This window comes from Falco rusticolus, chromosome 5 (assembly GCF_015220075.1).
Source record: "Falco rusticolus isolate bFalRus1 chromosome 5, bFalRus1.pri, whole genome shotgun sequence".
In the NCBI taxonomy this organism is placed as follows: Eukaryota; Metazoa; Chordata; class Aves; order Falconiformes; family Falconidae; genus Falco; species Falco rusticolus.
This window is the reverse complement of record NC_051191.1, coordinates 71943381-71957206: the sequence shown is the minus strand read 5'-3', so window position 1 is coordinate 71957206 and position 13826 is coordinate 71943381. Positions and strand designations below refer to the sequence as shown.

Below are 13826 nucleotides of genomic sequence, written 5' to 3'. Positions count from 1 at the left end.
TGGCCACTTGTCCCACTGCTCCCAACATCCTGGCTAACCAGGTATGACACATACGTGATTGCAGTTTCCTCACCTTGAGGTATGACATGATACCATAGGAAAGTGGTAAAGCTCAAACACCGCTGTAAAAACCGCAAAGAAACATCTGTAAAGCTCTGCTTTGCATGTCCCCTTCTTGAGAAGGGGCAGTGTTAATCACAAAAATATTTGTAGAGGCCTACTTCATGTTTAGCCTTCATGCGAGCCCAAATACAGATGCTCTAATGCAAAGGCAAAACTTTAATTCAGTGTCTTCTGGGGATCCAATGTTGTTGAAGGAAAAGTAACTTTTGTATAGCTCTGAAGGCAGCTTAGCATGCTTAGAGAAAAAACAAAAAATCCCCAACCAAACCTAAAACTTCTCTGAAAATATGTGACTGAACAGTGCAATGCATTTAATCTGTTAAATCAGATCTTAAAATGCCTATGAAACATAGAAGAAGGCATTTCCATGCCACTGTAAAAAAAACCCAAAACAACAAACCAAACCAAAACCAACCAACCAAAAAAATCCAACAAACCAATGTGGTCTAAGGAAAAAAAAGTATGCCAGAAGCATAAAAAAATCCCCCCAAAACAACCAACAACCCCCCTTCCCCCCCGACCTTGATTAAGCTATTGAAAAATGAAACATTCCTAGCATTTAGAAAATAGTAGGTTGTCTAACATCCACTACCCTGAATCTGGGTTTGGTTTTGGTTTTGTGGGGTTTTTTTTTGGATGTATGTTCAGGATAGTATTTCCTGGCTAATGACAAGCAGTTATATCTTCCTCCTCTCTCCCCACTCTTTACCCTTAAATAAACTCACTTCTTTGCCTTAACTGTTTAAGAATGAGTGAAAAGTGTTCTATTTTTATGTATTTATGGGCTCAAAAACTACAGCAAAAAAGCACCAGTTAAGAGCTATCATCATAAATATACATCCCTACCTAAAAAAGTTACAGATGTTTGAATATATTATATGGCAGAAAAATCTTCATAATTTACACATCAACTGAATCATGATTCTCCCCGAAACTGCCTTTAGTCACAAAGCTTGTCATTTCATGTTGTTTGCTAAATTTGACAAAATAAAACCTGTTAACAAACATCAAAATGCATAATCAAACATATGTAGATTTGAACTATTTATTTTACAAAAAGACAAAGAAGTGACTTCTACTATCATTAGGTATAAACATGAAGATTGGTATCTCCCCTCCTCTTGTGGCTGGCAGAAAACTGACTTTTACTCTATACAAGCACTCTCAAATCGACACCTATACTATCATGTGATTTTGAAAAAAGAACAATATTGTAACTTTTTAAATTGGACATATTAAAGTTTTTGAGTAACGTGGCACCCACCTGTGCCAATTTGAATGGATTATCTCTGACAAACGACAAACTCTGTGAAGGAGACTGGTCTGAAACACCAATAATATTGAGTCCTTTTCTCTTCTCTCTCAGGCAAGCTTGTTGGTGTCTCTTTATTCTTTCCATCTGTTCCTCCACAGTCATTCGAGGCCGTGTGCTTTCTGCAAGACACAGCTGCTCCACTGCACTTCTTGGTCTTTCCTTAAATGGAAGAATATATACACACACACACACACATATATATACACACACACATAAATATGTGTTTGTTTTAAAAAAAACAAGGTTCTAAACTGTTTAGCTTATTAGAAAGATCACCTAAAGATTTTACTAAAAAGCAGAAAAATAGTGCACAAGTAACGTTTTCCTATGTCTGTGAAGAAAGTACAAAACCCAATCATTAATAAATGAACACCAAAATTCAAAATAAAAGGAAGGGATACTTTGCTTTTTTGAACAGTGGCATTACCACCATCAATGATAAACATTAGGAAAATGGGCAGATGCTCTCTCAAAGCCATCCTATTAAGCTGAAACAATTTACCAGACATTATACAACAGGCAAACACAAGTTACTTGACTGAGATAGAAACATAATCAAAATTTAATGATCCAGGACATTTATACTAGTTGATCTAATAGTGATTTCTGCCTTTTTATTTCAAGAACTGCAGCTGGGCATCACTTAATGGCAAGTGCAGGCTGAGACAGAATAAATTTATCACCACTTAAAAATATGTAATTCTAAGCATTATATTATTCCCAAAATAACAACGATCACTTTACCTACTCTGTTCTTGAAATTCACTGTTTTTCAGTTAGGTCTGTATTTTGTATGACAGGAAAAAATTTACTTGGGGCTAATCAGCTGCATTTAGTACATTCACAGTAACTGATTTCACTTCTGAAAAGCCGTGTGCTTTCTCCAGTCAACATCCTGTGAGTTTCTCTCTCCTCTCCCATTCTTCCTACAAGTTTTCATTTTCTATTCATGCTGTAACTATGGCAAAAGTTTTCCTCTTTTTTGTGTCAACTACATGTAGACATCTGTCTTCAACCCAGAGACTACAGACTCTCTAATCTGAAATCGCAGGCTAATTACCTACATATTGCTTACTGTATGCTTGTTTTCTGGCTGCTTTAGGTATTTCCCAAATCATCTTAGTAATGAAATAAATAAAAGCCAGTATTTTTTATGCAGGGCCCCAGAAGCCAAATACAAGTCCTTCAAGTTTTCACCTAAGATGCTTCATATCCTTTTAACTCAAGCCTGAGCTTCAGTACCTTAGCAGATCTATCATTTCCATTCAGTTCTTGCCCAGTTTGAATGCCTCTATGCAGTTTAACATACATGAGCTTCACATTTTGTCATTCTTTCTACAGCTGTCTCCATTAATCTGATTATTATATTTTTATAACAGTGATTTTTTTGTAAAAAAAAATAATTACAAAGATAACTACCACTTTTGAATTTACTACAGAAATTAAACTTAGAAATTAACACATCACTATTCATTAATGTTCAAAGGTTATCTTAAAGTACCGTTCTTAGATCTATCTTCTTATTCTTCCTCAAAGTGACATAGGATGCGATTGTTGAAGACTCTGGTGTTGGTGATTTGGTCCTGGGTGGTACAACTCCCACAGGAAAATGTGAACCTGCAGAACAGTAAAGCAATATACTAAGTGCTATGCAAAACATTGCCCAAATACATGTTGTTAGCCTTGGAAACTATTTTTCAAAAGACAGCAAAGATTTGAATGCCTATCAAGTCTGCTAATGTATGCAGGCAGATGGGTAGCCCCTGGCCTGAGGTTTAGCTACACAGCTGAACAGAACATGGGAAACTGTTGCACATGGCACGAGAAACTGTTGGACATAAAAATAACAGTGGGAAACAGACACAAATTAGCGCTTTGTGGAATGGCAACATTTCACAGATCTTTAAGGGGGAATCACATGAAAGATGGCCAAACATCCCAGCTAACTGGACGGCCATACTGGGGACTTTTTCTGGACTAGAGTTTGCAAGGCCAGCAGAGATCAGTGCTATCACTTACAGCCAAGCTTACCTAGACAGCAGTGTCAAAATACAAGATTTAGCAAAAGTAGGACTAATGAAGAAAAAGTAATTATGAGTGGGATGTTTATTTGGAAAGAAGCAAAGGCTGTGATAGGGAGGGGGCAAGGTGGATGGGAAAGAACAGGCATGGAATAACGGAGAGGAAGGGGAATAAAAGGCACCAGCTTTGCATAAACAAGCTGTTCGTCAGCACGCTTGCCTGATCAAGTCCCATGCCTCAGTATTGCATTCTGTCCTATCTTCTTATTAAACTTTATTCTGTAAAATATTTTGCATGTGAGTATGCCTTCCCTTTTCTGTATGAGAGCGTGAGAGATGCTACTGATCCTCAGGCCAGGCTAGCTGGCGAGTAGGAGACAGCTACCGAGAGATCACAGGTCTGGGAGCCAAAGGCAGGAAAGACTGCAGGCCTGCGGGCTGGCTACCAGAGGGACCGTAACTCTGGCCCTGCTAACCAGGGCAAACCTTTTGTCTCTGAGATGCTAACAAACTTCAGGGAAGACTGGATGGCAAATCAAACACAAGGCATGGGAGCCAGCTGTTCAAGAGACCTTTAGGTCTAGGATTCAGATGCTGGAGAGGTTAGAGGTACTGACAGTTGACAGATGAAGATTCTATAGGTCTACTCAGCTGCTGGCGGGACTCATTTGTGTGTGTGCACACACGTGCTCACGTCTATGTATGTATGAGACCAGCGAGCAAGCTTTGAGCCTGGTGAGCTGGCGAGTGAGAACAGGATCATGCTGTTTGTGTTGCCCCATTTTCACGCAAGTGCTGGTCTTGTTTACACGGTGCCTGTAACACCACCACTCAAACCTGTTTGTGTTACCAGTTGTGGTTAGCTGAGCATGTGCTTGTGCACAGCTGGGACTATATCCTCAGCCTCGCAGCTCGATGCACTTAGGGACAGGGAACTGCAGCAGCCAGGCACTGTCTGGTTGGGAGCTGAGCATATTCTGTGTCCTGATGTCCACTACATATTTGGCCTCTTGTAGTCATATCCACCACTAGTTTTTTAGAGAAACCCTGCCAAAATGTTATTAAGCTGGCAGAAAATTGGAGTAAGTTAAAACTTGCCAAAATACACAGATATAATTACATAACACATGCTTTGTTTTTGCTTCTTGATACATGCAGGAAATCAAACTATTGAAAATACTGTTTCCTTGCTGATTTTGCCTAAAAAAACAGATATGCCTTCTCTGATACGCAAATTATTTCTATTTGTTTTTCCTGAGGTTGCACAGATTTTAGAGGCTATATTGACTTGGTGAAGGCTCAACTCTTTCTCCAAATTGTTCGACAGTCTGACAAAACAGCCTAGAAGTATTTGAATGCCAAATCCATCATTCAAAACAAAACCTATAAAGCAACAGTTTGGGTGTCCTTTAGACATAAAAAGGATAAAACACAGCAAAAGTCCATTTTCCTTTTGAGTCACCTTTATGTACCACTCAGGTCATAAATATTTCTCTGTTTGCAGACAGCTGTACGGGTTACTTTACATATCCCCATTAAAACATTTCTCTTTGATTGCTGACATTTGAAAAAAGAGGGAAATGGCTGACATGAGAAGTGTCTAGATACAGCTATGTGCACAATGAATTAGAAAAAATGTTTTAAATTTCCTCTGAATTTACTTGTTTTTAGAAACACCCTCAATAGGAAACTACATCATTTAAGTATGACTTCTTGAAACAGCAAGAAAGAAAAATTGCAGAGATGAGCTGCCTTTGTTTCCTTTTCAGCTTATAAACTGTTAAGATAGAATGGCATAAAAATGTTTGTGAACCAGCATATAGTTGTAGTGGCATACACACTATAAAAAACCCCAAACACCCAGGAATGTTTATATTTTTCCTACTGCATGGGGATTGTTACTACAAGTGAATGCCCAGAACAAGAAATATCTGTTAGAAAATTCGCATGCTCAAAAAGTGTAGACAGGTTGATAAAATGCAGCTATGATAAACCCACTTTGCTCTGTTGTTAAAGAAGATAAAAAGCCTCTCGCTGCTTGCTACCACTGCAGCTATTCTCTTCCTCACCCCTGAAGATTATTTATTTTAGAGGAATTTGTATTATAACTTTCCTTTGCTGAGGAATGGTTTTCTACAAATCGACATAATAAAATTATTTCTGCCTTTACAGAAGGAGATAGAAAGTAGATTGGGGTGCTCAGAAAGTATTGGTTTGCTTTATATAGTCAGCAGAGGCTTTCTTACAGCATCTTGATAATTACTTTCCCTCTTGTCATAAATTAATACAAATAATGTGGAACACCACAGGTCAATAAAATCTAGGCATGTTGTCAGAAAGGCAAATTCCTCTATTTAGGTGGTTGATGATTACCAAATCTCAGGTTAAACCTTGCATTTTTCACCAACAAGTTAAAAGAAATTTAACATGTATCTTAAGTGAACCTTGCATGTGAGCAAATACCATGGTGAATTTGAATTGGCTAATTGCCTGGCAAGTGCAAGCTTACACCGAGCACATTGTTTACACCCAAACTATATGCTAACCTTAGTTTTAAAAACCTCCACTACCATTTGCCAAAAATAACACCCTTATATGATATTAGCTCTTGGTCAAATTCTAGTACTGTTACACCCACCTACTATGTGCATGCTTAGTCAAACTACCAGAACAGAAGGCAGCGATCTTGCTGGCACTGGAAACATCACCTTTTCCAGTGAAAAATGAATGGGTAAGTTTAGTCACTTTTAGTAAAAGTTCTTAATGTGGTTTTGGGAGGTGCTCAAGCTACTTTTCCGGAAGTCACCTTTAACAAACAATTCTGTGTGTTTTAACAAACAGAATGGAGAAGCACTTCCTGGTAAAAGACTCTACCAAGCAATTAGTAGGTTTTATGGAAGCTAGATGAAGAGAAGAATCTAAAGCATTTAGCAATTGCAAAGACCTTTATTGTCTGTACACTCCGAGGTCATGATCATTATTCCTATTATATCAGAGGACAGAAGGCAATTCAACAATTACAAGATTAAAAAAAGAAAAAGACATTGTTTCCCTGCCTTATGAGAGCCTGAAAATTCTGTGGTGCTGCCTTTTTGGACGTTCCGGCAACATAACATCGGGAGCTTGATTCAAAAACTGAGTAATTGTTCAAGGGCAAGAACATAAAATGGGTAATTGTTCAAGGGAATGGTGTGTGGGGAATGTGAGTGATGTGATTAGACATGGTGTCAATAAGGATTTCAGGGTTGTTGGCGAGTGTAATGTTTGATTTTTCTGCAGTGTAACTGACTGAAATCTTTCTCGTCATATAATTAAATCATTATTTTATTGTGGAAGCTGTTTCATCATATTAAGAAACGGACAGACTACAAAAAGTACAAAAGATGATATAGCTTCTATAACACAGTTAAAGCTTTGCATTCCTTGTGAGAAAGGCTGAGAAGTTGTAAACACCACGCCTGGGGACAAACCTTTAGCAGCAGACTCTGATTCTGAAATTTGTTCTGTTTTTTCTTCACCATTAGACTCATCCACTTCTGCTACTGTAGTTAACTCTGGTTCACTCTTATAAAGCCTATAATCAGGACCCTGAGGAACGACAAATTAAGAGGTGAATAAACAGGCATTTTCATAAAAGCATTTATGTCTTAAGACTCAAAACAGTTATTTTGTGATGACTCTGCTCTCACTTTAAGACAATGTTTCATTGTTCAAGTGTGCTATTGAAGCAGTATTCTTCTGTAGTTAATTTGACTAATAACATTTGCAGACTTTTCAGAAATTACAGAAAAAAATTGCCATAAAAATGCAGGGGACTTTTTTCTTTTAGATAATCTGCAGGAAACAAATTTGTAGAAGGCTTCAGCAAAAACTGATTCTAAGCCTAGACTTTAAGAACTTGTGAGTAGAAGAATCTAAGTTTCTGAAATCTACTCTGACACAAGCATTTAAGTCTTAAGACATTATATATATGTGTAGAGTATATGACAGGAAAATGTGGAGAGCAAATGATGGAGCTTTACATAAAGCTAAGTAAACAAAAGTAAAACCAACACAAAAGTAGCCAGATGACAAAATAAAAACTGTGACTGTGCAAAGGAAGGAGGATGCTTCAAGAACAATGTGGCAGTTTAAGCCACTTACACAATAAGATCCATTTCTCTGATATCCTTGAACTTGGTGAATCTTCTTTTCTTCTGGCAGATGTACTGGGCCCCTGCTATAACAGAGCAAGGAGCTGCTATCACTGGGCAGAGGGGGGATTATGGGAGGATGCTCTGTAAAGTCATAGGACCGAGGGAGTGGAGGACGAGGTGGGACTACTTCCTCTTCCTAAAGATTGTAGAATAGTCACCTTATTTAGATGTGCACACCTGTTACAATTATTTATAACTTTAAAAGAAAAAATATATTACCATAGCTACACCAGCTATAGATTTTGAAATTAAAGGGACAACGTCACACTAAAAAAGAAAAGAAAAGAAAAAAAAAAGGTTTAATTTTCTTTGGGTTTATTTGTTTTGGGTTTTTTTGTTTGTTCGCTTTTTAATTACTAGCGCCTAGACTGAAATATTTCAACAGTTTCATTATTCAGCTTATCAAATTTTTTTCTAATTCTAACACCTGCATTTTCTGCTGGATATGTATGAACTTTAAATCATCCTCTTAAAAATTAATTTCAAGATATTTTTAAAGATTTTCAGATAAATTAGACTTCTAGAAAGTTCTGTAAGCCAAATATATATTGCATACACTATAGATAACCATGACAATGTCCCTTTAAAACTGTAGCTTGCAGCCAGATTTTCAGAGGAATTAAACATTTTGGAGCTCCCACAATTTCAGCTGTTCTTGTGGGTGCTCTGGCCATCTGAGAACCAGGCTCAATATGTGAACAGACATATAAAGCAATGTATTTTTTCCCATGAAAAGTGTGGTGGGTAGAAAACAAATCCATAAATCAGGGTTTATATTTCTAGGGTAAAAGCCTAGGGAGGGGAAAAGGTGAGAAACGGTAAAGAGAAACGTACTGGTGAGAATATAAAGACATAGAACAAATGAAAGTGTTAGAATTACTAGTGGCGATATCAAGTCTTCAAAACTAATTCATAATGCAGTATTTTCCCAGAAACATACTGAGTACATACTTCAGACATCCTTGAAACAATTATGATAATGTTCATTTTTATCATCGGTATATTAGAAATCCAATGATGTTAAAATGGTAAATATACTAAAACCATACCTCATTTTTATATTTAATAGTTGAAAACGTCCTTGATCCCATGATACCTGTTTGAAGGGAAGGGAAAAGCACAGAAAGAAAGAGAAAACTTGATTTCAATAGACAGCTTTTAAAATATGAACAATAACCTGTTGGTATCAAATAAATACACAAAGCATCAACTTCAAATAGACGATTACTAACTTCTTTTCTCAGCAATTGTACCATTTTTTCAAGCATACAAAAGCAACTATGGAGCTTATCCTTCAAAAACGCGTATCATCCAGTCTCACTTCCTGTAAGATAAAAACACATCAGTTTACCTGCCTCTGAAGAGCTTCTTTGTTGTTTATGTTTACTTAAACCCTCCATGACATCTTGAATTCTCCACAGTTCCTTCTGAATCTGAGCACGCTGTATCCCTGCTGACTCAGTCTGCCAATAGATAAACAGCATATATAGGCAATACGTTAGCATACACTGGAAGTGGAAAAAAACAGAAAACCTTTTCCTTTCTTTAGACTGCCCTGCCATATCCTTTCCCAATGAAGGAAATTGAATGCAGTAACGACAGGCACTGTCCTTTACTGTGAAAGTGGAACATTCAAGTATTGTCAGAAACAAAAAGGATTTTCATAAAACAAATCCCCAAAATTAATTTCATAATGTGTTAGTTAATTTGACAGCAATTTGCTAGTTCAGATTCCACTTAAGAATAGAGCTGTATCTACTGTCTCCAAAGAAAATCCAAGCCAACTTTGCACAGGAGGTCTACATACAATGAAAGAAAAGGAATTGTCAGTTCCAACCCTAACTTAGGTGGAAATGAACATGGTGTTTGCATACTGGCACATAAACCGTAGGCCTATTTGCATTTGTGGTCATGCATGCTTTGGAGTGCATAACACTAATTTCTCAGCTCTTGGGCTTTCTTGTAATCTCCCTTTCATAGCTGCATAGAAAATTAATCCCTGGAGCAAACAGCCTCTAACACCTCCCAGCACGGACCACACCTGTCTGCCTGGTCCAGATAACCTCTGTCTGTCTGCATCTGTCCAATTCCTCCACAGCTTGGCAGAGGTAAGAAGATACACATCAGAACTCTTCACATGCAAGACCCAAAGCAATGCCTAGAATCTTTTTTATTGTAATTTATTTTGATACAATGATTTAATTATATTTTTTAAAATTCAGTAAATGGAAGGATCTGTGTGAAGATTTACTATGACTGTTACAGCAATTAAGGGCTGAGAAAACTACGCCTTTTCGGACCCCATCACTGAAACAGAAAGAGGATGCTTCCAGACACTGGAAGCCCAGTGCTGCAGCTTCAAAAAACACCAGGAAAAAACAGACCTCAGAACCTACACCTTTTTAATTTCTTTTTATACCTTGTACGTTAATGCACCATATGTCCCCCTTTTTTTCATTTGTGTAGTTTTTAAACAAAATCAGAAAATGAATGACTCAAGTGTACTTTAAGACCTATGCCACCTGAATTTCTCCAAGGCGATCAAGTTGCTCCTGCATGTGGTTCCTTGTTACAGTTACATCATACTCCAATTTATCATATTCTCTCCAAGCTCTTTCCAGTTCCTAAGTATATAAAAAAAGTAAAGAATTACAGATGCACACTCAAGTAAAAAAAAAAAAAAAAAAAAAAAAAAAAAAAAGAAAGAAAGAAAGGTGTATTTATTTTTCTTTATTCAGTGGCATGCAACTTCAGGAAGTAATGCATAAATACATATCAGCAATAAATAAATATATATTTTTGAGAATGCAATGTTTAAACAGCTTTTTGATTTTCTAATGATACGGAATGGAATTCAAACAAACAGCACTTTGTCTTTTCACAAACAGAAAAGACAGGCAAGGGTAAAATCTTCAGAATACATCTTTATAGTCGGCAGGCATCTGGGTCTTAAGCCATCCTTCCATAGAAGAAGAAAACCCACAAAAATGGATGCAAATTTGTCTCTTTTATCACATAGAATACATATATGTGAGTACACAGCATGTGCATTTATATATATAATGTATTATATGCAAGACAAATATAAGTCTCCCAACCCAGCCTATAAGGTTACCGGTGAATGCCCCAGTCCTGCTAGTAAACCAGTACCTATGTATGTAAAGCACCAGAAGGGAGAAGGTGCAAAAAGAAAAACTTCTTTGAGGTCAGCTCTGCCACCTCACTTTTGAAGCCTTCATCAAGCAATTTACTCAATTTAGCATAAATTAATAAGTGAATGAGGAAAAGTATATCTTGAAGATTTCCTTTCTCCAAATTCCCTTTTCTTTGCCCAATCAATTCCTTTTGCAACATAATCTAACATTCCAACTAAACCCAGTATTTCAAGGCCTACTTCATAACCACTGGAATTTGCACAGAAATACCTTTTTGGATACATATCTATATATAAGTAGGCAAAAATGATTCTTTGCCTTCTCGCTTCAGTATAGAAACCATCACGAAGTGGAAAAGGACAGTACATAAAAAAAAAGGAAAGAAAAGGAATTGCGAAGTTTTTTTTTAAAGTGTGTAGCTGGAAAGATCACTTAAATATAATGGCCCAGTATTAAGAGAGACCATGACAATATAATCTGTTATACTTTTCATCCTGCGGCTGCTTTTGCTTAAAATAAGTCACCTATCTGATTGAATACCTGAAAGTTTTTGCTTGCTAATACATTGCCATCACATAAAATAGCTTATTTGCATTATTCACTACTTTTGTAATCAATTTTTCATATTTTAAATATGAAAGTTACCACACCAATTAAAGTCAGTATGCACTTATTCCTGTCCAGGAAAAAAAAAAAAAAAAAAAAAAAGAAAGAAACACTACTCAATGAATACAGTGAAAAGATCATTTTCCAGCTGCCTTTGACAAAAAAACCAAGCAAGTAAAAGACAACTGAGTTTTATTGGAACATAATGACAAATAACCAAAGTCAACCCCATTAAAGATATGAACATGAAGATAATCGTTTAACACTTCATTGAGTTTTACTGGCAAGAACATATTACTTACTGCAGTAGCTCGCGATACTTCTCGACAAGTGCTAAGCAGTCCGTTCTGCAAGTCATCTCTCTGTAAGACTACGCTTTGTATGGCTGCGGGATTATCTGCATTCATTTCTATCTCCTGACTTGCTGATAGCAAAGCTTGCTCAAGCGTGTACTATTATAATAAAAAGAATTATTTTTAATGTTCTGCATCATTGCGCTGATTTTAGTGTTATTTCAGTTATCAATGTTCTGATAATAAGCATGTAAAATAACATCCACTTTAGGTAATAAATACAATTGTCCTACTTTCTCCTTGTGCAGCTGTTGAAGCTTCTCCTCCAGTGCTTGTACAACTTTATCTTGTTCACATAAATGGCTAAGCTTAGCCTAATACATAACAGAAAATTTTTGCAATTAGGATTTCATTTTTAACATCTTCAGTAATCAAAATATAACTTGATCAAATCATTTCACGAATCTATATACAATATTATTACCACAAAATATGAATTCTAAAACTATGAAGGCAGTCTTGCATTTTTAAATTTACCTTAAGAAACCCTCTTAAGATACTATGAAATAAGTGTTATTATATATTATAACTTCAAACAGCATGGTTCAAAACTTATAATTTATGAGTCTAGAGATAAATCTTTACAACTTAAGAAGTAGTATTGAAAACTGCTACAATTTCTGTATTTCTCAGTATAATAAAGAATATTATATACATTCACAGGCCTTCCCATGGTTTATCTCAGGTGGTAGTTTTTAATAGTTAGCTACTAGTACTAAGTAGTACCTTAACTAACTACTACCATAAACTAGTTACTGTCAATGCTCTGCTCTGTTTTAGCTGTGACTGACGCTTGGCTATGACTAACACTGTTCCATTCCAGCTCCAGTTTGAGCAAATAACCGTTCAGGGCACTCTAACCAATTTGAAACAGTTGACTTTTCTATTTGAACAAAGTTTTTGGTTCAGTTTGTGCTGCTCTGATTTTTTAACTCTAAGATAACATTAGAAGACTGCTTTCTTTTTAACTCTTAAAATAATATCCCTTACATCTTTATGTCTACTCTTAGTTGCATTGTGCAAGCATGACTAGACATGCATATGTATGCATATACAGTAGGATGATACGTGTGTATTATTCACCACCAATTTTACACCAAGTCCCTTTTCTTTACTAACTAGCAACCCAATACTCTCAGTGGTAACTACCCATGCCAAATTGCAGTTTTGGAGCACAGTCCTGTCTCCTGAGAAATTACATCTCATGCTTATAACTGAGCTACAGGTGCAGAGTTTTTCCCTTCTAAAATAATTAATTCTTTTCTAGAAGCAATTAACTTTTGAACACATATAATACTCAAAATTTAAATTTAATGCTTCCTGCAAGTTAGAAGCTTATTACAAAAACAGTCTTATGCCCCTCAATTCCACAAGGCAATTTCTGTTGGTAATCACCTATATGAAATGCATTTCAAACCCAAAAGTCAAGGGGAAAATTATTACCAAAATAAAGAGACAAACACCAGCATTTCCAAGGAAGAAGAAATACAAATGACTTACATCAATATCCAGCTCTTCAGTTCTATATTTGTATAGTGTACCCCTACATTCTTCTTGTGTTAACTATAAGGAAGAATAATATTGCCATAAAACAACTTAATTGGACTATGAAAATGAAACTACTGTTCAGCTTAAGAGTTTTAATACAGAAATCAGCTTTTGCTTGACAGTCAGACATACCACACTGAACAATATATTTTAGCCAATATATATTAATGAAGATAAGTAAATGGGAGGTCAAGCAGACTGTCAGTAGAAAGTTGCATTAACTTAATAGGCAATGTTTCTAATGCAAACCGGATTTTTAAAGATGCACAGCTAAATCAAACATGGATTATGTAGAAAGATGAAGCTACCAGAATACACCTAGACACAGTTATACATCGTTATGTAAGTTTCTTATGTACATTCTAAATACTGGGGCTCATTCCACTTGGAAATAATCACTCTAGGCCCACTAAGGTCAAGTGTATTCACAAGGAGCATGTTCTGATGTGAACCTGAAATCAGAACAGAATGACCAAAGTATACAAAATACGTCTAAAATACCTTGTTAG

General features: G+C 36.3%; 1 protein-coding gene across 22 annotated transcripts in view; it reads right to left on the bottom strand.

Annotated features, from left to right (window-relative positions):
- The window catches only part of PLEKHA5 (pleckstrin homology domain containing A5), a 170204-nt gene that overhangs the window by 12677 nt on the left and 143701 nt on the right, over positions 1-13826 (bottom strand). For 10 of the 22 annotated variants that reach the window (XM_037388771.1, XM_037388770.1, XM_037388791.1 and 7 more), the window contains 10 exons: positions 13270-13332; positions 12003-12083; positions 11719-11868; positions 10178-10279; positions 9007-9118; positions 8705-8751; positions 7603-7791; positions 6930-7047; positions 2940-3055; positions 1388-1597 (listed from right to left, as the gene is read on the bottom strand). In XM_037388771.1, coding sequence (XP_037244668.1) covers positions 1388-1597; positions 2940-3055; positions 6930-7047; positions 7603-7791; positions 8705-8751; positions 9007-9118; positions 10178-10279; positions 11719-11868; positions 12003-12083; positions 13270-13332 — 1188 coding nt within the window. Of the gene's footprint in view, positions 1-1387; positions 1598-2939; positions 3056-6929; positions 7048-7602; positions 7792-7874; positions 7923-8704; positions 8752-9006; positions 9119-10177; positions 10280-11718; positions 11869-12002; positions 12084-13269; positions 13333-13826 lie in introns of those variants that run through there. The other 12 variants (XM_037388786.1, XM_037388775.1, XM_037388788.1 and 9 more) reach the window with 3 other exon arrangements.